Source organism: Hemiscyllium ocellatum, chromosome 29 (genome assembly GCF_020745735.1).
Source record: "Hemiscyllium ocellatum isolate sHemOce1 chromosome 29, sHemOce1.pat.X.cur, whole genome shotgun sequence".
NCBI classification, from domain to species: Eukaryota; Metazoa; Chordata; class Chondrichthyes; order Orectolobiformes; family Hemiscylliidae; genus Hemiscyllium; species Hemiscyllium ocellatum.
Genome location: NC_083429.1, coordinates 21,727,275 through 21,750,642, shown reverse-complemented (window position 1 = coordinate 21,750,642; position 23,368 = coordinate 21,727,275). Strand labels below are relative to the sequence as shown.

Sequence of the window (23,368 nt, the reverse complement as noted above, 5' to 3'; positions counted from 1 at the left end):
TTTCAAGTATCATATCCTTATATAGCCAATGATCTAGTAATCACTTAAAATATTTTCTGCTCCTGAAAATCCTTAGCTCAAAAGGTTAGAAGGCATCAACACCAAGGAAGAACTGAAGATAAAATCGGCAACGGGCAACACACAATTAAAAGAAAGCCTGGCGATTGGAAAATCAAATTACTCAAAACAGTTCAAACTATTCAAAAGGGCCACCAGATCCAGAATAATAACTCTGATTTCTCTCCAGATGCTGCCAGACGTGCTGAACTTTTTCCAATTTCTGTTTTTGTTTTTAAAAAAGAGTCATGGCTGCTTTTGCAATCCACAAGCTGGAGTCTTCCATGGCTCCACTGTCAAACTGAGCACACTGAGAACAATATGAAAACTCATGCCTTACAAAGCATTCAGAAATCTTGTTGATAATGTAAAGGATTAATATATTGAGGCCTCAGTAAAAAGTCTAGGTAACAGCTTAAAAGTTGAGTTGTCTTAAGTTAATGATGGAATCTAACCAATAATTAGGTGAATTGGTGCACAACATGGAAGGGGGTGGGGGTGTTTCGCATTATTGAAGAAACGCGAACATCTTTTCCCCCTCTGAATAATATTTTTAAGAGTGGAAGTGGTTAATTATTTGGATCAACAATGAGCATTTATCTGAAAGAATTAATTTGAAACAGCCTAATAGCTATCAAAATAGCTATCATTTTACAAAGAAAAATAATCTAAATGTAGAGATATTCACAATGAAGCACAATGATTCCGTTTAATTCATACGTATACCATGTTGAGAGTGTGGGAAGAATGGAGCATTGCGTGGATTAGACAGTGACAGTCCTGTCACTTCTCTTTCCACATCTTGCCACAATCTCTTAAAACAGAAGCAGTAACTATCAGAAAGCACCACTGGCACTACAAACTAGAACTGCCCATTTGCGAGGATTGCCACAAGTTCCTGAGTTACCTTGTTACGTCCAAAACATCTTCAGGATGGTGGCCAGAAGGATATCAATCTCAATCTCGGCTGAAGACAAACGGCTGAGCACATGGGGAGGCAAGTGGCAGAACGTGTGGAAAAACCAACTGCACAGGACATGGAAAACCCAGCAGACTCAAGAATGGATCTGATCACAAAAAAAAAAGCTTCACTGTGGCATGTACAACATGGTGTCACTGTCAACCACACCGGACCTTTATACAGGCATTCTCAGCACTGCTACAAAAATGGGATGTAAAGTGACTGCAGTGAAGTTGATAACTATTGAGCAGCTTTGGAATTGCAGTTTCTTAAGATTCTTTCAGGTGTAACAGCTGCTATTTGGGAAGGGGTGATGGCTACCATTTAACAAGCAGCTCCTGGATTCAAATCATGTTACCACAGGCAGTAGATGCCATGCACTTCCCACGTGAAGTGAAACTAAAACAAAAGGGCTCTTTCTTTATTTTAGCCAGAGCCTGTGATTCATGATATAAGGATCATGTTGTTTCTAGATCCTGTTTTGTTTTGCTGGGGAGGGTACAGCATCACGCTACAGCTCATTCAGCACACAGACAAACCCAGCAGCACGAACCTTGAGGTTCCTTGGACAAAGAGAGAGATTGTTCAAGTGGCTTCCAGGAACTGCAATGAAAACCACTGTTAACCAGTTCCAAGCTACACAACTATGATAGACTCAAATTTAACACACAGATTAACTTAAAAAATAATAAAATATAACCTGATTTTTGTTTTCTAAAAAACAAATAAAATCAAAATATTAGTGGTCATTCATGTAAATTAGTCTTTGATTAAGTACCTTGTGCATTAAATGCTATTGCATGATTATGTACAATCTTTCACCATTCTGTTTTCTGTCTATGTCACTAGGACAAGAGCTTAATGGGGCAAGGCACACACGAAACAGCAAATCCATGATCTGTACAAAAGGAATGATTACACAGAGATGGAACCTTCCCTGAAATTCGATTTTCCTATCAGGACATTTATGAGGGTCGGATTCCCATTCCTGCACTCCTCCTGAGCAGCCCTTATTATATTGTCCATTTGATCTTCATTTTCCCGGTTCAGTAGAAAGCCTTTACCACCGTATCCCTCAGCAACTGTATGATAATCTGTGGAGCAAAGACACAAAGGTCATGGCCCTTCCACGTGCTCAGAACATCAGCAATAACTGGGATTAAGAGTGACTTCCACCACTGCCCTCAGCCCCATGGAAATGTGTGACAAGAGGATTGGACTTTACCCTATCAAACATTCCCTTTCCCTGACTGAGCTCCTTGAAACCACGTGGAAGGACACAAGCTCCATGTAATCATTTCTGATCTGAGCCATCAGTAGCTTTCATGGCTTCCTTTCCTTTATTCAGGGACTTAATGGCAGGTTGTTAACAGAAGTTCAGCAAAAGCTGTTCATTTCCAAGTTAACATTGGAGCAATTGAACAGCACAAATTGCAGTTGTTCAATTGCTTGTGCCATCCTACTGTTCAGCATGCATACACATGGGGAGATATGGAGGAGTCTTGGTTCAGTTTCAGAGCTGCACCATATTAGCGGGTATACATGGAAGGTGTAGGATGGCTAAATCTTTAACAAATCCCTCAAGCTCAAAACACATTCCTAATGGTGCAGCTGTTCACTCTCTCCGGTTTGGACAAAGCAAAAGAGTTGAAAGCTACGTTATGATAGTCTCCAGAGGGAAACTGCCTATCGACACCGTCTAAGCTCTCATGGCCATTTGGATCCCTCAGATGATGGATGTCATTTATGGAACTGGATTTCAGTGAAAGTGGGTTTAATGAGCAGATTCAAGTTAAAACGCAGACTCCCTCCTCATAGGTCTGCTCCTGGGCCTGGCCAAACTGACCATAAACAGGTCCAGGCAGCGGGCTGTGGAGGGGATCGTTGGGGCCGACTGCCTGCCCCTCTTCCATGGTTACGTTCGAGTCCGGGTGTCCTTGCAGAAGGAGCACGCGGTGTCCACCAACACCCTGGAGTTGTTCAGGGAGGGGTGGGCGCCGCAGGGAGTGGAGTGCATTATTTCCCCCTCCAATTCTATTTTGATTTAGTCCCTGCCCTCTCCCTTCACTGTTTGATCACACAGCATTGCCCTTTGATGTGAAGGGCACTGCTTGTCACTGGCCACTCGGGTGTTTCCTATCTTCCTGGTGGTGGAAATTGAATAAAGATTCGTACACCTTGTGTCTCTCACTGTCTCACACCTGCCCACACACAACATGGATGCTGGGGAAAAAATAAGCACTACCGCAGTTAGGAAGTAGTGTGGGGGTAAATATTTAAGAAGTAGAAAAAACAAAATAAAACGCAGAATCAAATTTTTGCTTTACATACTCAACCATTAGCACTTGTCTGCTTAGTCAAACTGGTTCAGAGTCAGCAGTTAAACAGCTTGCAAATTATTAAAAACGTAATTTGCTTTTCACATAGAATTAAATTCAATGTGAAGAGAACTCCTTATCCATTTCCATAGGTCTGCCTGTTATCAATACAAAGGCAGAAGGGGTGCTGGGGACAGCTTAACAAGCCAGAATAGGTGTATTTTTGTTCTGTATTACCACAGTTGAAGATCCAGCCACCTACCAGTGTATGCCAGGCCACAGGCCACATTGCTGCCAAGCAAGGGAACCTGCTCTCGGGAAATCTGGCTCCAGCCAGCATCATTGCCAACCAAGGCGATGACAGGAGTCTGAAAGAACACAGGTCAATAATGAGTGAGAAAATTAGTTTTAAATACACACCCTCGACTACCTGCAACGTTTATTAAAACAAATAGCTGTTTCAGACTTGATCTAAAAAATATACGTTTCTGATTGTTTGGAAAGGGAGTGGCCATGAGATGACAGTGAGGGAACGAAATCAATAACAGCAATATGAAATGAAGAAATCTGAAAGAGAAAGCTAATATCAATAATGGTAACCATGAAATTACCAGGTTTTTTGTAAAAATACATCTAATACACCAATGTACAATTATGAAGGACAAAAAAGCTGTCTTACTTGATCTGGCATCTCTGACTCCAGACCTATAGGAATGTCATTGACTTTCAGTGCCTGTTGATATGACCAAGGAACACCCCTTGGCATTCAAGAGTGGATCAGCACTGTTATAAGGGCAATTACAAATGAACAACAAACGATGGTTGTACCCATATACTCTGAATGAGATTTTGTCAGTAACAGGTGTTAGGAAGAGTTACAGTGTGGTAGTGAGAGGTAGTCAGACTCACATCAGCAGAGATACAGTCAGCAACACAAAGTGTCATTTTTTTAAAAAATTCACTTTTGGGACATGGATACTGCTGATAAGCCAGCATTTCTCACCTGTTCCCAAGTTGCCCTTGAGCAGGTGGTGGTGGATCTTGAACAGTCTATATTTTGTAGATTGACTCACATTGCCCTTAGGGAGGGAATTCCAGGATTTTGACCCAGTGACAGTGAACAAACATCAATATGTTTCCAAGTCAGGATGGTGAGTGGCTCACTGCTCTGTTGTTAGCCCCCATCATTGACAATGAAGATACTTATGGAGCCTCCTCCTCTAGTGAGTTGGTTAATTATGTACCACCATTCACAACTGGATAGGAAAGACTTACAAGATCTGACCTATTGGTTGTGGGATCATTTAGCTCTATCAGTTGCTGCTTATGCTATTTGGCAAGCAAGTAGTAATGTTTGGTAGCTTCAAGAGGTTGACACCTCATATGTAGGTAAGGCTGGCACTGCTCCTGTACTCTCATTGAACCAGGGTTGATCCCCTGGCTGGATGGTAATGGTTGAGTGGGGACATGTCAGGCCATGAGACTGCAGATTGTGTTGGAGTAATGTTTTGCAACTGTTGATGGCCCATGGCACCTCTTGATTGCCCTGTATTGTGTTGCTAGATCTGTTCGAAGTCTGTCCTGTTTAGCACTGTGATAATGCCACAAAGTACAATGGGAGGAAGAGGGACAGCAGATACTGAGAGTCAGAGTTGAAAAGTGTGGTATTGGAAAACCACAGTAGATCAGGCAGCATCCAAGGAGCAGGACAGTCAACGTTTCTTACATAATCCCTTCATCAAGTCATTCCTGATGAAGGGCTTATGCCCAAATGACGATTCTCCTGCTCCTCACATGCTCCCTGACCTGCTGTGCTTTTCCAGCACCTCGCTTTTCCACAAAATACAATGAAGGGCATTCTCAATGTGACTTTGTCTCCACAAGGTCTGTGTGGAGTTTATTCTTACCAATACGGTCATGGACAGATGCACCTGCAGTATGCAGAGTATTAAGGGTGAAGTCAAGCATGTCTTTTTCTCTTGTTGGTTCCCCTCACCACTTGCTGCAGATCCAGTCTAGCAGCTATGCCCTTTGGGACCTGACCAGCTCAGTGCTGCTGCTGCTGCTGGGCCACTTTTGCTGGTGGACATTGAAATCCTCCACCCAGAGTACCTTTTCTGCCCTTGTCACCCTCAGTGCTTCCACCAAATGCTGTTTAACATGGAGGAATACTGATTCATCAGTCAGGGGATAATGGTATGTCATAATCAGCAGGAAGTTTCCTTGCTCATGTTTAGCCTGAAGCCATGAGATTTCATGGGGCGCGATATGGAGGACTCCAAGGGGAATTTCCTCCCAAGTGTACGTCTCCGTGCTCCCACCTCTGCTGGGTCTGTCCTGCTGGATGCAGGACCTATCCAGAATTGGTGATGGTGGTGGTGGTGTCTGGCACATTGTCTGTAAGGTATGATTCCATGAGTATGACTATGCCAGATGTTGCTTGACTAGTTTGAGACTGCTCTCCCAATTTGGCACTAGCCCCTGAGGAGAGAACTTTGCAGGATCAACAGTCTGTTTCAGCCACTGTCTTTTCTGATGCCTAGGCCGCTTGCAGGTGATCCACCTGGTTTAATTTCTTTGTTGAGACTTTATACTGATTGATGTAACTGAGTGACTTACTATAACAGTTTGGAGGGCAGCTGAGAGTCAACCACATTGTTGTGACTCTGGATTCACACAAAAGCCAGACAAGGTAAGGATGGCAGATTTACTTCTCTAAAGGACATTAGTCAGATATTACGAGGGGGCATAGCTTTAAATTAAGGGGTGGTAGGTATAGGACAGATGTTAGGGGTAGATTCTTTACTCAGCGAGTCGTGAGTTCATGGAATGCCCTGCCAGTAACAGTGGGGGACTCTCTGTCTTATATGGGCATTTAAACGGGCATCGGATAGGCATATGGAAGAAAGTGGGCTAGTGTAGGTTAGGTGGGCTTGGATCAGCGCAACATCGAGGGCCGGAGAGCCTGTACTGCGCTGTATTTTCTTTGTTCTATGTTCTAATGAACCAGATGGGTTTTTCTGAAAATTGACATTGGTTTCATGGTCATAATAGATGATTAATTCCAGACTTTAAAAAAATCTCCCAGGTGCCCAGAACATTTGCGGAGTTTCTGGATTACCAGTCTGGCAACAACATCATCAGACCATTGCCTTTCCTCCTTAATATTGAAATATTCCATCGTATTAAAAAGATTAAAGTAAGACAAATTATTCTACTTAATTGAAGTTACATCAGAACAAATTCCTGCCTTTCCAAATGACCTTAGTGAATTAAAGCACTCTCCACACTGGCTGGTCCATACCCTAACTCTATAAATTGGGAGTTATTGATTTGGTCACAAACTTGGCTGAGGGCATTGCAGTGAAGGGCAGGGTCTCGTCAAGGTAAAGGCACAATAACAAGTAGTATTTATATAATGTCCCAATCACAAAGATCTGACCATGTTGGATGAAACATTAGCAAGCGACCAGGTAGGACCATTACTCGCTCGCCTGTGTCATGATATGGCACAGGAAACTCAGACTCCTTCCACTAGTAAAACAACTCTGGACAAGGGTAGCTTACAAAACAGCAGCAGCAGGATGAGGGGACCATCCCAAATTCCTATCCAATGAAGATATCTTGAGACTGCTGAGACATTTCCAGAAAGCAGTGAACCTTGCAACAGTAAGAAATTACTAAGTATTAATAATTGCCCATTTAGTATAAGCAGAGATGTGACACATACCTTGTGACGTTTGAATGTGTCAAATTCAGCAATGCTGTAGCCAAGGGAACCATCGCCATAAACAATCCAAACCTAAATATTAAATAAAAATAGGGAGTCTGAACTCTGAACAACACTACAGCAATCTCTTTCTCTTCAGGGTCCAATGAACACACTTTTTAAAAAAATGAGTCTGCCTTTTGAAATTCATGGATGTTTCCAAATTTCTCAAAGTGCTGGGAACACACTTGAGGAACTCAGGTGTGGTACTGAACAATCTCCAGCCAAGAACAAGAGGTCTGATGTGCAGTAAGGATTTCTGACTCCCCAGAAGAACTGTGAAGTGCAGCCACCTCACAGTTATTTCTGTGTGTTCGACTTCTTTCTCCAAGAGTTCCAGTTTATTTGGTGCTGCCATTTGCAGGAAATTCTAGTTGATCATAGAATCTCCACAGCGTGGAAGCAGGATACTTGGTCCATCGAGTCCAAACTGACCCCCTGAAGAGTATCTCACCCAGATTCACCCTATCCCTGAAACCCTGCATTTCCCACGGCTAACCCACCTAGCCTGCACATCCCTGGACATCACAGCCAATTTAGCATAACCAATCCACCTGGCCTACACATATTTGGACTGTTGGAGGAAACCCACACAGACTCCACACAGTCATCTGAGGGTGGAAACGAATCCAAGCATCGTGATGTAGCAGAGCTAACCACTGAGCCACAGTGCCAACCCCGTCAAGGTGAGGGAAACAGGACAAGTGAATCCGGGCCAACAGTAACTGAAGGAAACTGTTTGAATTTGAATCAATCAATTAATTAATTCCAGAAGAAGTGGACTCAGCGGTTACGACTGCAGCTTCACAGTGCCAGGCACCCAGGTTCAATTCCTGCCTCTGGTGACTGTCTGTGTGGAGTTTGCACATTCTCCCAGTGTCTGCGTGGGTTTCCTCCCACTGCGCAGGTTAGATGGATTAGCCATGGGAAATTACATATAATATCCAGGGATGTGCAGGCTAGGTAGGCTAGCCATGGGAAATGCAGGGTTACAGGAATAGTGTAGGGCTTGGGTCTGGATGGGTTGCTCTTTGGAGGGTCGGTGTGGACCCAATGGGCCGAATGGCCTGCTTCCACACTGTAGGGATTCTATGAAATTAATAGTGAAAGCAAGATTGGATGGATAGGAGATAGAGCAGCAATGGAAATACCAGAACAGAAATGATAAAAACATCGCCCCACAATTCAATGTCTAACAGCATGAACATCTATCATTCATTTTCTGAATTGGGAATGTGCACATTTCATTAAGTCTAAAAGCTACCTCATTAACAGGACCCCTTGTACTGTGAAAGCCCATCGCTTGATTTTCTGCAGCAAGCTTTAATTACGACAAAGGCAGCAACTTCTTCAACAAAGAAAATTACAGCACAGGAACAGGTCCATCAGCCCTTCAAGCCTGCGCCCCAGATCATCCATCTAAATCTGTTGCCTGTTTTCTAAGGATCTGTATCCCTCTGCTCCCTGTCCATTCATTTATCTGTCTAGATACATCTTAAATGACGCTATCATGCCTGCCTCGACCACCTTCACTGGCAATGTGCTCCAGACACCCACTATCCTCTATGTAAAGAACTTACCAAGCATAACTCCTTTAAATGTTTCCCCTTTCACTTTGAACTCATGACCCCTCATGAGTCCCCCACTCTGGGAAAAAGCTTCTTGTTATCCAGCCTGTCTATACTTCTCATGATTTTGTAAGCCTCAATCTGGTCCCCCTCAACCTCCGTTTTTCTAATGAAAATAATCCTAATCTACTCAACTTCTCCTCATAGCTCGCACCCTCTCTAACAGGCAACATCCTGGTGAACCTCCTCTGCACCCTCTCTAAAGCATCAACATCCTTTTGGTAATATGGCGACCAGAATACAGAGTATTCCAAACGTGGTCAAACTAAAGTCTTATATAACTGCCAACTCTTGCACTCAATACCTCGTCCGATGAAGGAAAGCATGCCGTACGCCTCCTTGACGACTCTATCGTCCTGCGTTGCCACCTTCAGGGTACAATGGACCTGAACACCTAGGTCACTCTGCACATCAGTTTTCCATTTGCTGTATAGTTCGCTCTTGAATTAGATCTTCCAAAATGCATCACCTCGCATTTGCCCGAATTGAACTCCATCTGCCATTTCTCCGCCCAACTCCCCCATCTATCTATATTCTGCTGTATTCTCTGGCAGCCCCCTTCACTATCTGCTACTCCACCAATCTTAGTGTCATCTGTAAACTTGCTAATCAGACCACCTGTACCTTCCTCCAGATCATTTATGTATATTGTGGTTCTGTTCGCCGAGCTGGAAGTTTTTGCTGCAAACGTTTCGTTCCCTGGCTAGGCAACATCATCAGTGCTATTGGAGCCTCCTGTGAAGCGCTGCTTTGATGTTTCTTCCGGTATTTATAGTGGTTTGTTCTTGCCGCTTCCGGGTATCAGTTTCAGCTGTAGTAGTTTGTATGTGGGGTCCAGGTTGATGTGTCTGTTGATGGATCTTCTTGCCGTTTCCGGGTGTCAGTTTCAGCTGTAGTGGTTTGCATATGGGGTCCAAGTCTATGTGTCTGTTAATGGAGTTTGTGGATGAATGCCATGCCTCTAGGAATTCCCTGGCTGTTCTCTGTCTGGCTTGTCCTATGATAGTAGTGTTTTCCCAGTCAAATTCATGTTCCTGGTTGTCTGAGTGTATGGCTACTAGGGATAGCTGCTCGTGTCGTTTTGTGGCTAGCTGATGTTCATGGATGCGGATTGTTAGCTGTCTTCCTGTTTGTCCTATATAGTGTTTTGTGCAGTCCTTGCATGGTATTTTGTAAACTACGTTAGTTTGGCTCATGCTGGCTATTGGGTCCTTCGTTCTAGTGAGTTGTTGTCCGAGTGTGGAAGTTGGCTTGTGTGCTGTTATGAGTCCTAAGGGTCGCAGTAGTCTGGCTGTCAGTTCTGAGACGCTCCTGACGTATGGTAGTGTGGCTAGTCCTTTTGGTTGTGGCATGTCCTCGTTCCGTGGTCTATCTCTTAGGCATCTGGTGATAAAGTTGCGTGGGTATCCGTTTTTGGCGAATACCTTGTATAGGTGTTCCTCTTCCTCTTTTCGCAGTTCTGGTGTACTGCAGTGTGTTGTGGCTCTTTTGAATAGTGTCCTGATGCAGCTTCGTTTGTGTGTGTTGGGGTGGTTACTTTCATAGTTTAGGACTTGGTCTGTGTGTGTTGGTTTCCTGTGTACCCTTGTGGTGAATTCTCCGTTGGGTGTTCTCTCTACTAACATGTCTAGGAATGGGAGTTGGCTATCCTTTTCCTCTTCTCTCGTGAATCGTATTCCTGTGAGTGTGGCGTTGATGATTCGGTGTGTTTTTTCTATTTCTGTGTTTTTGATGATTACAAAGGTGTCATCGACGTATCTGATCCAGAGTTTGGGTTGGATTTGTGGTAGGGATGTACGTTCTAACCTTTGCATAACTGCCTCTGCTATGAGTCCCGAGATTGGTGATCCCATGGGTGTTCCGTTGATTTGTTCGTATATCTGATTGTTGAATGTAAAGTGTGTGGTGAGGCATAGGTCCAGTAGTTTAAGTATGCCGTCCTTGTTGATAGGTTCGGCCTCCTGTGTTCTGTTATGTATGTCCAGTAGGTTGGCTATTGTTTCTCTGGCTAGGGTTTTGTCAATTGAAGTGAACAGTGCCGTCACGTCGAATGATACCATGGTTTCTTCTTTGTCTATGTGTGTATTCCTGATGATGTCCAAGAATTCCTGTGTTGATTTTATGGAGTGTTTGGATCCGCTGACTAGGTGTTTCAGTTTTTGTTGTAGTTCTTTGGCCAGTTTGTACGGACACCCGAGCTACAAATCTTCAACCAGACTTTAAACACTTACGGGCGAGAAACGCTGAGACATGCCAGGAGATGGGAATCCTGCGCTAACCGCCTAAGCGCAACACATGAACAACTCCGGTTCCTCCACGAATGCAGAAAAAATCAAATCCTGCCACAATGTGTCAAGTACAGACCTCCAGTAAATAATCCACAAGCCAGGGAAACAGCCAAGAAGAACGGATTCAGGATGGTCCAGGTAATGATCACAGACGCTCACAACCGACTGCACAAATACAAGCAAGAAATTGCGCGCCAAAAGTCGTTAATTTTAAAAACCACTAATCAGGAATGGACCCGGACCATAGAACAGGCTATCACTATAGGACAGAACAGGACAACACTTCGCAAAAAAACGGCACTAAAAGAAAAAATGGACAAACTAACTCACAAACAGGAGGACACTACAACACACACCTGGGTTAAAAACCTCTCCCACAGACAGTTCACAGACACGGAAAGAACTATACTGGCCAAGGGACTCAAATACAACTACAGGGATGCCAACACAGCAGACTTCCTAGCAGCACTGGAATGCACACTCAGGAACAATGGACTGACAGAAGAGAAAAACGGTCGTACCTATGATGGTAAGAAAACGACATACACATAACCTCAACACCAAGGAGAGGGAAGCACTGAAAGCACTGAAAAATGACAAGAACATAATCATACTACCGGCAGATAAAGGCAGAATGACGGTCATCTTAGATAAATCAGACTACATCAATAAAGCACAACAACTACTCGCAGACACCAACACCTACCAAATGAATTATTCCGACCCCACACCACAACTCACCAATAGAATAATCAACACACTAAGGAATCTGCAAAAAAATGGACAGATAACCAAAGCGGACCAGCAAAGAATGAAACCTGAAAGCAACAACACCCCCAGATTCTACGGACTACCCAAAGTACACAAACCAGACATCCCACTCAGACCCATAGTATCACTACCAGGGACACCAGCATACAAACTGGCCAAAGAACTACAACAAAAACGGAAACACCTAGTCAGCGGATCCAAACACTCCATAAAATCAACACAGGAATTCTTGGACATCATCAGGAATACACACATAGACAAAGAAGAAACCATGGTATCATTCGACGTGACGGCACTGTTCACTTCAATTGACAAAACCCTAGCCAGAGAAACAATAGCCAACCTACTGGACATACATAACAGAACACAAGAGGCCAAACCTATCAACAAGGACGGCATACTTAAACTACTGGACCTGTGCCTCACCACACACTTTACATTCAACAATCAGATATACGAACAAATCAACGGAACACCCATGGGATCACCAATCTCGGGACTCATAGCAGAGGCAGTTATGCAAAGGTTAGAACGTACATCCCTACCACAAATCCAACCCAAACTCTGGATCAGATACGTCGATGACACCTTTGTAATCATCAAAAACACAGAAATAGAAAAAACACACCGAATCATCAACGCCACACTCACAGGAATACGATTCACGAGAGAAGAGGAAAAGGATAGCCAACTCCCATTCCTAGACGTGTTAGTAGAGAGAACACCCAACGGAGAATTCACCACAAGGGTACACAGGAAACCAACACACACAGACCAAGTCCTAAACTATGAAAGTAACCACCCCAACACACACAAACGAAGCTGCATCAGGACACTATTCAAAAGAGCCACAACACACTGCAGTACACCAGAACTGTGAAAAGAGGAAGAGGAACACCTATACAAGGTATTCGCAAAAACGGATACCCACGCAACTTTATCACCAGATGCCTAAGAGATAGACCACGGAACGAGGACATGCCACAACCAAAAGGACTAGCCACACTACCATACGTCAGGAGCGTCTCAGAACTGACAGCCAGACTACTGCGACCCTTAGGACTCATAACAGCACACAAGCCAACTTCCACACTCGGACAACAACTCACTAGAACGAAGGACCCAATAGCCAGCATGAGCCAAACTAACGTAGTTTACAAAATACCATGCAAGGACTGCACAAAACACTATATAGGACAAACAGGAAGACAGCTAACAATCCGCATCCATGAACATCAGCTAGCCACAAAACGACACGAGCAGCTATCCCTAGGTAGCCATACACTCAGACAACCAGGAACAAGGGGCGGCACGGTGGCACAGTGGTTAGCACTGCTGCCTCACAGCGCCAGAGACCTGGGTTCAATTCCCGACTCAGGCGACTGACTGTGTGGAGTTTGCACGTTCTCCCCGTGTCTGCGTGGGTTTCCTCCGGGTGCTCCGGTTTCCTCCCACAGTCCAAAGATGTACGGGTCAGGTGAATTGGCCATGCTAAATTGCCCGTAGTGGGGTAAATGTAGGGGTATGGGTGGGTTGCGCTTCGGCGGGTCGGTGTGGACTTGTTGGGCCGAAGGGCCTGTTTCCACACTGTAAGTAATCTAAGTAATCTAATCTAATCTATGAATTTGACTGGGAAAACACTACCATCATAGGACAAGCCAGACAGAGAACAGCCAGGGAATTCCTAGAGGCATGGCATTCATCCACAAACTCCATTAACAGACACATAGACTTGGTCCCCATATACAAACCACTACAGCTGAAACTGACACCCGGAAATGGCAAGAAGATCCATCAACAGACACATCAACCTGGACCCCACATACAAACTACTACAGCTGAAACTGACACCCGGAAGCGGCAAGAACAAACCACTATAAATACCGGAAGAAACATCAAAGCAGCGCTTCACAGGAGGCTCCAATAGCATTGATGATGTTCCCTAGCCAGGGAACGAAACGTTTGCAGCAAAAACTTCCAGCTCGGCGAACAGAACCACAACAACGGACACCCGAGCTACAAATCTTCAACCAGAATTTATGTATATCACAAACAACAGTGATCCCAACATGGATACCTGTGGAACACCACTGGTCACAGTTCTCCATTTGGAGAAAAGTCCCTTCTACTGCTACTCTGTGTCCTGTTGCCCAGTGAGTTCTCAATCCATCTAGCTAGTACACCCTGGACCCCATGCGACTTCACTTTCGCCATCAGCCTATCATGGGGGAACCTTATTAAACACTTTACTGAAGTTCACGTACATGACATCTAGGCATTTCCCTCTTCAGTCAACTTTGTCACTTCCTCAAAGAATTCTATTAAGTTGGTAAGACAAGACTTTCCCAGCATGCTGCCTACCACAGATAAGCCCATTTTCTTGCAAATGTAAATAGATCCTACCCCTCAATATCTTCTCCAGCAGTTTCCCTACCACTGATGTCACTCTCACCAGTCTATAATTACCTGGATTATCTCTGCTACCCTTCTTCAACAAGGGGACAACATTAGCAATTCTTCAGTACTCTGGGACCTCGCCCGTGTTCAAGGATGCTGCAAAGATATGTGTTAAGGCCCATGCTATTTCCTCTCTCATTTTCCTCAGTAACCTGGGATAGATCCCATCCTGACCTGGGGACTTGCTCATCTTAATGCCTTTTAGAATACTCAACACTTCCTCACTCCATATGCCGACTTGACCTGGAGTAATCAAACATCTATCCATACCCTCAACATTCATCATGTCCCTATCCTCAGTGAATACTGATGTAAAATACTCATTAAGAATCTCACCCATCTTCTTGGACATCACACATGACTTTTCTTCTTTGTCCTTGTACCATGTGGTGAGATTATGGTGAGCTCCCACTGACTGGCACAAATTTGTGATAATTCGTAACTCACAGCACTGCTCCTTTATGCCAAAAATTACTGAATCTTCACAAGAACATCCTGCAGTACAAACTCAGCAGTGGCTTCCCTGAAAGTTCTGGAATAATACATCCTAACTATGACTTTGAGAAAGCCAATCCCGTCTGTATCATATGGTTGTCAATTGCAGTAATCCTTACACTGAGCTTGCCAAACTGAAAGCAATTTACTGGCCTAGTCTCATCAGAAGACAACAATGGAGGCCAGGACATTAAATGTCTTCAAGGCAGAGATTGATAAATTCTTGACCTTGCAAGGAATTAAGGGATGTAGGGAGAGTGCGGGTAAATGGAGTTGAAATGCCCATCATCCATGATTAAATGGCGGAATGGACTCGATGGGCTGAATGGCCTTACGTCCACTCCTCCGTCTTAAGGACAAAACTCTGGCAGGCTGGATTAATCTCTCACTGGCTTCCTCAAGGCATCCAAATATTTTAAATTAGACATTTAAAAGATCTGATAAAATATTCATAATTTTTCACTTTCTGTTCTCAGCCTTATGCACTCAGCTTCTGTAAAGAAACAGGGTACAATGCACTGACCTGCGACTCTGGTCTGCAAAGTTTGGCTCCCAGCGCAAATCCACCACCTACTCCAAGTGTGCCAAATGCTCCTGGGGGCAGAAAGATCAGAGAGGAACAATCTGTGAGAAACACAGATGCTGCTTGCAAACAGATAGGGAAACACAAGATAGATGGAGGTCTTAAATCAGTGTGGGTGGTATCTGAGGTAAGGGGGTAGCAAACAGTATGGCTCAGTTTTTCTTTCCTAGATCACATAATTATTGGCTTAAGCCTTGGACCAGGAGTTGGATTAGGAACACGGACAACATTCAGTGCAGCAGTGAAGGATTGCTACACTGTCCCGGCCCTGTTCCAATTCAATCAACTTGCTCTCAATAAAAATCCTCAACTGGCCAGTGACTATTCCAGATTACTAGCATTTATAAAGCTGCAAATATGCAAACAATCACCACCTCGAACACAGGAGTGCCACAGAGACCATAACTATATCTTGCTGCCCCAATTCCCATATAATCTGCCTTGACCCAACATCAAGCTCCTTTCATTCAACAGCATCACATTCTGCTTTACTGACAACTTCCACTGACATTAACCCAGCTCTCTCTTCCACTTCTGGACGTTAATTTTGAGATAGAAACTTATTTTGAAATTGACACAAAAAAATGAGGTTATAGTTGCGCATTAAAGATTCTGGAGCACATAATACAAATAGGTATTCCAGCTCACTGGACAGAGACTACTGCAGTAACCCAAAGTAATGCTTTTCAGACAAAACATTAAACTGCACCCAATCAGCCCAAATCTTGACCTTGCAAGGAATTAAGGTATTTGGTTACATTTCTCCTCCAACTGGCATTGCCAAAATCAGATTGTCTGATCATTCAGTCCTGCTGTGAATGAGACTTTGCTGAATCAAATTGGTTGGGATATTTGCCTAATAAAAGCAATTACAATTCAAAAGTGATTCATAGATTGCAAAGTATATGAGATGTCCAAAGGGTGAAATAAGGAGTTCTTTTCTACAATTCAGTGCAAAATTAACATCTGAATTGTTCCATAATTAATACTTGATTGTAGAATAAACATTCTTTGCCTCCCGACCCCACTCCTAGAAGCACCTACACATTGGTACCCCATCCAAATGAAAATAGACTCTCACCACAGAAAGGAACTCCAGCCAGCTTAGAGCAATATTCACTTTCCAAAAAGGATTTCCCGCTCCCCAGAGCTCCTCCAACAATTCAGTTTGTACTAACCAGGATCGAGCCAGCGGAGAGGTCCTCGGGGTTTTAAGATATAAGCAGCACTCCCCACAAAATCACCCCCATCAGTCACTATGATGCTGTCCTCCTCCATCAAATGCTCAACACGATGCAGAACTTTCAGAGGATTCAGATGTGTCATCACTTCCTCCTCCGCTTTTTCACTGAAAAATGAAAGACAAAATTCCATTTCAGAACTTGTGCCCAATCTATACATTTTATTTGACCAATCCAGACTTTAAAGCCTTGAAATTTTGTATTCCGTGACTCAAATTAATCACACCCACACACAGTCAGAGACATACAGTGTGGAAACAGACCTTTCAGGCCAACCAATCCATATAGAACATAATCTCAAACTAAACTAGTCCCACCTGCCTGCTCCTGGCCCACATTCCTCCAAACTTTTCCTATTTGTGCACCTATCCAAATTTCTTCTAAACATTGCAATTGTGTCCACATTGACTACTTCCTCAAGAAGTTCAATCCATATGCAAACTACCCTGTTTGTAAAACATATTTGCCCCTTATGTCTTGTTTAAAATCTCTCTCCTCTCATCCTAAAAATGTGTTCCCTAGTCTTGAAATTGTCCACCCTAGGGAAAAGACACCTACTATTAACTTTATAATCTCCTTCAAAGGACATCTCTGAACCTTCTAAACTCCAGTTAAAGAAAGTCTCAGCCTGTCTTTATAACTCACCTTCCACATCTGGCAACATCCTGGTAATTATCTTCTGAACCCTCTCCAGCTTACTAATATGTTAGCCTTTTTAAAAAAAGTTTTTAAAGAAAGTTGTGTAAAGTAGCAAGACCGATATTCATTGCTCATTTCCTTGGGAAGGTGAGGGTGAACTACTGCAGCACATATGGCATATCAACAGAGTATTCCTAGGGAGGGACCTTGAAGTTTCTGACCCAGCTAAAGGAGGGTTAAAATCCATCCAGACATGATAATCCAGGCCTAGTTATTCAGCACCACTGAGGAAGTGCTGCACTGTCAACAGTGCCATGTTTTGGATCGGTTATCTGAATGGCACCTTACCTAATGGGTAAAACAAGCACTAACCCCTTTCCCTTCTTACTGCAAGCTTCCTAATATTTGGCACACACCTCTTGATTTTTGAAGCTTGCATCATACATCATTACAAACATTCACACTTCTGAATTTATTGCCACAATTTAAATCTTCAACAATAAAACTCAACATGCAATTCTAGTCCCTTTTTTCATTGGCCTGGCCTGATCCTTCCCTCTTGTAAGCATTGACCACTTGTTACTGATTTTTTTCCAACATCTGACAATTTGATCAAAATGTAGTACTTGTGCTAGAGCCTTGCAAGCAATTGATGTGTCTGTATGACATCTGGGTGCCATCCTGTCATCCATCGACAGGAAAGCCCATGTAATATGCTGCAGAGCTCCTCAGCCAGTACTTGGGACTGGGATGTTTAGATGATTCTTCTCAAACTCAAAGTGACCCAGACGATTACAATATAATTACTACCTTGAACATGCAGGTCAGCTAACAGTTCAGCTCAAGGTCAGCACCGCATCCCTTCATTGATCTATTCCATTTAATCTCAAATATTCACAGCTGGACACAGGTCTTGTATCATAGTGAATAGCATGTCTGTCTCTGAATTAGAATTTCTGGCTTTAAGTCACTCCAGGACTTGATGGCTCAGAAAAGTGCATTCGTAATGTGGCCAAACTATAATTGTAGAATCCCTACAGTGTGAAGCAGGTCATCGGGTCCACACCGAGCCTCCAAAGAGCATCCAATCCCTTTACTCTATCCCTGCAATGCTGTATTTCTCATGGCTAATTGGTGTATCTTTGGACTGTGGGATGGAACCTGCACAGACGCAGAGAGAATGTCGAAATTCCACACAGACAGACAGTTGCCCAAGGGCTGACTAGAGTCACAGTGTGATTGAGATATACAGCATGGAATCAGACCCTTCGGTCCAACTCGTCCATGCCAAACCAGATATCCCAACCCAATCTAGTCCCACCTGCCAGCACCCGGCCCATATCCCTACAAATCCTTCCTACTCATATACCCATTCAAATGCCTTTTGAAATACTTCAATTGTACTAGCCTCCACCACTTCCTCTGGCAGCTCATTCCATACACACACCACTCTGCATGAAAAGTTGCCTCTTATATCTTTCCCCTTTCACCCTAAACCTATGCCCGCTAGCTCTGGACTCCCCCACCTCAGAGAAAAGACTTGCCTATTTATCCTATCCATGTCCTTCATGATTTTATAAACCTCTATCAGGTCACCCCCTCAGCCTCCGATGCTCCAGGGAAAACAGCCCCAGCTTGTTCAGCCTCTCCCTGTAGCTCAAATTCTCCAACTCTGGCAACATCCTTGTAAATCTTTTTCCAAACCCTTTCAAATTTCACAACAACCTTCCAATAGGAAGACGACCAAAATTGCACACGATATTCCAAAAGTGGCCTAATCAACATTCTGTACAGCCGCAACATGACCTCCCAACTCCTGTACTCAATGCTCTGAACAATAAAGGAAAGCATACCAAATGCCTTCTTCACTATCCTATCTACCTGTGACTCCACTTTCAAGGAGCTATGAACCTGCACTCCAAGGTCTCTTTGTTCAGCAACACTCTCTAGGACCTTATCATTAAGTGCATTAATCCTGCTAAGATTTGCTTTCCCAAAATGTAGCACCTCACATTTATCGGAATTAAACTCCATCTGCCACTATATGACAAAAGGCAGTGGACCCAGCACTGGTCCTTGTGGCACCCCACTGGTCACAGGCCTCCAGTCTGAAAAACAAATCTCCACCACCACCCTCTGTCCTCTACCTTTGAACCAGTTCTGTATCCCAACGGCTAGTTCTCCCTGTATTCCACGAGATCTAGCCTTGCTAACCAGTCTCCCATGGTCGAATGCCTTATTGAAGTCCCTATAGATCACGTCCAACGCTCTGCCCTTAATCCTCTTTGTTACTTCTTCAAAAAACTCAATCAAGTTTGAGAGACGTAATTTCCCAGGCAAAAAGCCATGTTGACTACCCCAAATCAAATTTGATCGCTGGCCCCAAAGTGCTCCGCACTGACACCTCAGACTAGTTGAGTGGCAATATGCAAGTCCTACAAATACACACCAGTGGCAGCAATAATGGCCGGAGAGATTCTTTATTAGCCATGTGTCATCTCTACCATCACTATCCATAGTTCCAGGCTATAACAGAGTTTCGCGTAAGCAGTTTGGGTGGACAGCTAGCATGGTCCAAACCGGTGCCAGCAGCATTGGTTTCAATTCTGACCCCAGCTGAAGTGGACCCTGGAACTGCCTCAATATGGAGATCACAGTGCTATGGGTCAAACCTATCCCAAAGCAAAGGACAGCCGATGAAAACTTGTTTTTGCCTCAACTACTTAGCTTAAATTTTCTGAACTTAGGTGTTTCTTCTGTTGCATTTTCTTTAGTCTCTCGCATTTAATTTTGTCCCTCATATCACTAGAAATTCCCTTTACCCCATCTCAGTTTTTCATAACTTAAAGCATGATCATGTAGGTCTGTTGCTTATATTATACTATTAAAAAGCACATGGTTTTCCAATGTTACAGCATTCATGTATTTGTACCAATTAGCCTTTTCCTTTTTGACATCTCCATCCTTCAGGTATCGGGTCCAATCATGGGGAGCCTGGTAACCTCGCAAACCCTCTGCCAACCGAACTAAAAAGGAACCAGCATCACCTGACAAAGAAAGATTAAAATGATCAGATATTTGGCAAGAGTTACAACTGAATAAAGACCATAATGCTTCAGAGTACAGTGACAGCATTGGGTAAATTCATTCAGTGACTTGATAGTCAGTCCCAATCTGCATGAAAATCCTTTCAAAACAATGTTGCCAAGTGTCATTCACTTATTCTTTCTTTCAATAAACCAGTGACAGCCAGAATTTCCTAGTCCTGTTGGTCTTTGGGCAGGTATTATGAAAAAGATATATCATCATTTTGGATTTCAAAATAAATCAATCAATCTGTGATAAAACAGTAAGTACAGACCCCTGGGCTTGGCAAGATTTATTTTGTTGGGATTACAACAGGTGAAGTAAATGTTCAAGGTCATTTGCTCGGTTTTCAGCTCAGTTCAGAAAACAGCAGTGTTGAGTTTAGAAACAATTTTAGTTTCTCACCCCAATGATGGCATTTCAGGGAACCAGATACCTCAGCAGAAGGGTTTAGTTTGTGAAGCTTTCGAACTAGGCAAGTTGAGTTAGAAAGCAGACCTGGAAAAGACTCAATGAATTGTCTCTAAAGTCCATAGCAAAAAGTTGTAAGGAGTCAGTTTAGTTGCTTGAGGCTCTGTCATGGATAGTGTCAGAGAACGGGTAGAGACTTGGCTTTGCTGTGTATTTCAAGGTTAGAATTGTCTTCTTAACTTAGATTATCGTGAAGTTACCCCTCACCTTGTTACTTATTATGCAGTACCAGGACTGTAACTGAAGCAAGATCAGCTTTGCTCCATGCATTCTCTGTTACAGGGTCTATGCACAAAGATAATGCAGCTAGTTTAAGGGCTGGGATAGAGGACAGGCATTCTCTGAGTGGTCGTTTTCCCACGCAACTACCCTATGGAATTGATTGGGGGTGGGAGAACGGGGGTGTTCACTCTACTGCAGTGGATATAAGAAAACAAACAAGCCGATCAAGATTAGCTGTTCACCATTCACAGAATTTCTTTCCCCGCTTCAGTCAAAGACAGTGCCAAAACTAAACTTAGCAACTCTTTGTGTAGTCTCAGATCTTAACTCAGACTAAATCACGAGATACAGGGTTCACAGGTTTGAATGCAAGCATGGATTGCATTGCACGGAGCCCACTGTGCAGAGTTACCCCATGGTTCTTAAAAGGAAGTTAATCACCACTTACCTCTCACAGCGAGTGTTGGCTTCCAGAACATGTCTGAGTTTTTCAGCAATTGTGAACGGTCGCGGTTTACAGCAACTATCTGGCTCCGTTTGCTGAGGACACGGCCATAAGACAAACGAAAATCACACACTATACCTGTTGTTCAAAAAACATAAAAGCCATCAGATTTGGTGGGGATATGGGATTGGGTGCACAGATTGAGGGGACCTTAATCACCAATGACACAGAGTAGGAGATAATCACATAGAAGCCCAGCTGATGAGAGCTCTGATTAAGGGCAGAACTTTGCTGCAGTTAAAATATACCCACTTTGCAGGCTGTCCATTTCATTAATTGTAGGTTTCTTTGCACTTAATCCATCATAATTTACCAAGTCGACGTCCAGCTAAGGGCAGCTGCCCATAAATGACCCAGAGTACAGAAGATGAGAAATGTAACACATTTGGGTTCTCTTTTAAAGAGAAAAGTGATGCACACACCAGTTAATATCAGTTTAGTTACAGGCAGCCTGTGTAAAACTGAAGCCTTCAAATAATGAGACAAGCAGTTCAAACTAGAGTTTACTGAAAATCTCATTTTGCATTTTTCTGAATTCAGGTGAAGGTACTAAAATATACAGCATCAGGTGGGGTAAAGATACAGATTGGCCATGAGTTAACTGAACAATGAATCAAGCTCCAAGGGCCACATGGCCAACATCTATTCTCACATTTTATCCCATGGTGAGGTCGGAGAGAAAAAGCAAAGTCCATCTTAAAAAAAACAAAGACTGTGAATGGCCAGCACCAGTCAGTCCAGGACTCATTCGTGAGATTAGCTACCCTAGTGAAGCCACTCCAGCAGCACTCGCACAGCATGCAGGGAAGAAGGCAAGTTATCACCCACACACGTTCCAGGCACACACAGCATCAAGTTGGAAATGTCCTAGCAGACAAGCCACAGAAGATTCATTGTACTAGCTCCTAACATTGAGTAAAGCATCCCACAGGGCCACATACTCAAGTGCAACTGCATTTTAAGGGGCATGGCAAGCCCAAAATAATCCCAACTATCTGTTTTACTCCACTTCAACGCTTATTGCAAGCTTTTGAGATAATTAGATTCAAAATTTGCTATTGCGGTTCAATCAGGACCTCACTCACCTGCCAATATGACCAGGTCTGCCTCTTTCAAAGCATCCCTTCGGTTCTGTCGGATGTGAATGGGGCTGTCCCTTCCCAGCATTCCTCGAGCCATGCCTCCCAGGAAGCAAGGGATAGCCAGAGACTCCAGAGCTGCCCTAGTTGGAAAATTGTTTTACAATACCAGGTACATAATTGTGTCACAATTATAGATCACAAATGGTGTTGAGCATTACTGAAGGATCAAATGGAAATAAACAAGTAGAAATCAACATAAAAGTCAAAATATTATTATGTCTTTCTTTCCAATTTGCATTTTTAAAAAAGTATTTCAAAAAAGGGAGAGAGAATATTGGCCAATCTCATAACAGGAGAAAGTGAGGTCTGCAGATGCTGGAGATACACATTTTCAGCTGCTGCTATTTTCCAGCAACACAATCTCATAACAGTTCACAAAATGCTTTGTCTATGTCCATTCAGTTCTTCTGGCCTAGTCTAGGTCGATTCAAATCCAAAAGAGCTTTATTATACGTACATGCACATTCGAGATTATTTTAATCTATGTCCTAAACTCACTTCATGTGGAATTGGCACACATCATACTGAAACCTGAGTTAGTGTCACCTATACGTTACATTACACAATCTCTATTTTTCCTCCTTCTTTAGTCATTACATCCCTGATCTTCAGCATTTCCCTAATCCAACACCATTCACTTCCTTCCCTATTCAATTCTCACAAACTCTCTCTCTCTCTGACCATTCCTCCAACTCCCCTTCCCACACAAGATACAAGAGATGTGGAAAAGATCA

The 23,368-nt window shown here is 43.4% G+C and overlaps 1 protein-coding gene across 1 annotated transcript in view; it reads right to left on the bottom strand.

Annotated features, from left to right (window-relative positions):
* Positions 1-1,040: 1,040 nt before the first annotated feature.
* Positions 1,041-23,368, bottom strand: part of ilvbl (ilvB (bacterial acetolactate synthase)-like) — a 40,974-nt gene continuing 18,646 nt past the window's right edge. The window contains exons 8-15 of the mRNA XM_060846911.1: positions 22,578-22,714; positions 21,436-21,570; positions 20,140-20,254; positions 16,506-16,675; positions 15,268-15,338; positions 7,067-7,138; positions 3,599-3,704; positions 1,041-2,112 (exon numbers count right to left, since the gene is read on the bottom strand). Coding sequence (XP_060702894.1) covers positions 1,934-2,112; positions 3,599-3,704; positions 7,067-7,138; positions 15,268-15,338; positions 16,506-16,675; positions 20,140-20,254; positions 21,436-21,570; positions 22,578-22,714 — 985 coding nt within the window. The 3' untranslated portion in view covers positions 1,041-1,933. The remainder of the gene's footprint in view (positions 2,113-3,598; positions 3,705-7,066; positions 7,139-15,267; positions 15,339-16,505; positions 16,676-20,139; positions 20,255-21,435; positions 21,571-22,577; positions 22,715-23,368) is intronic.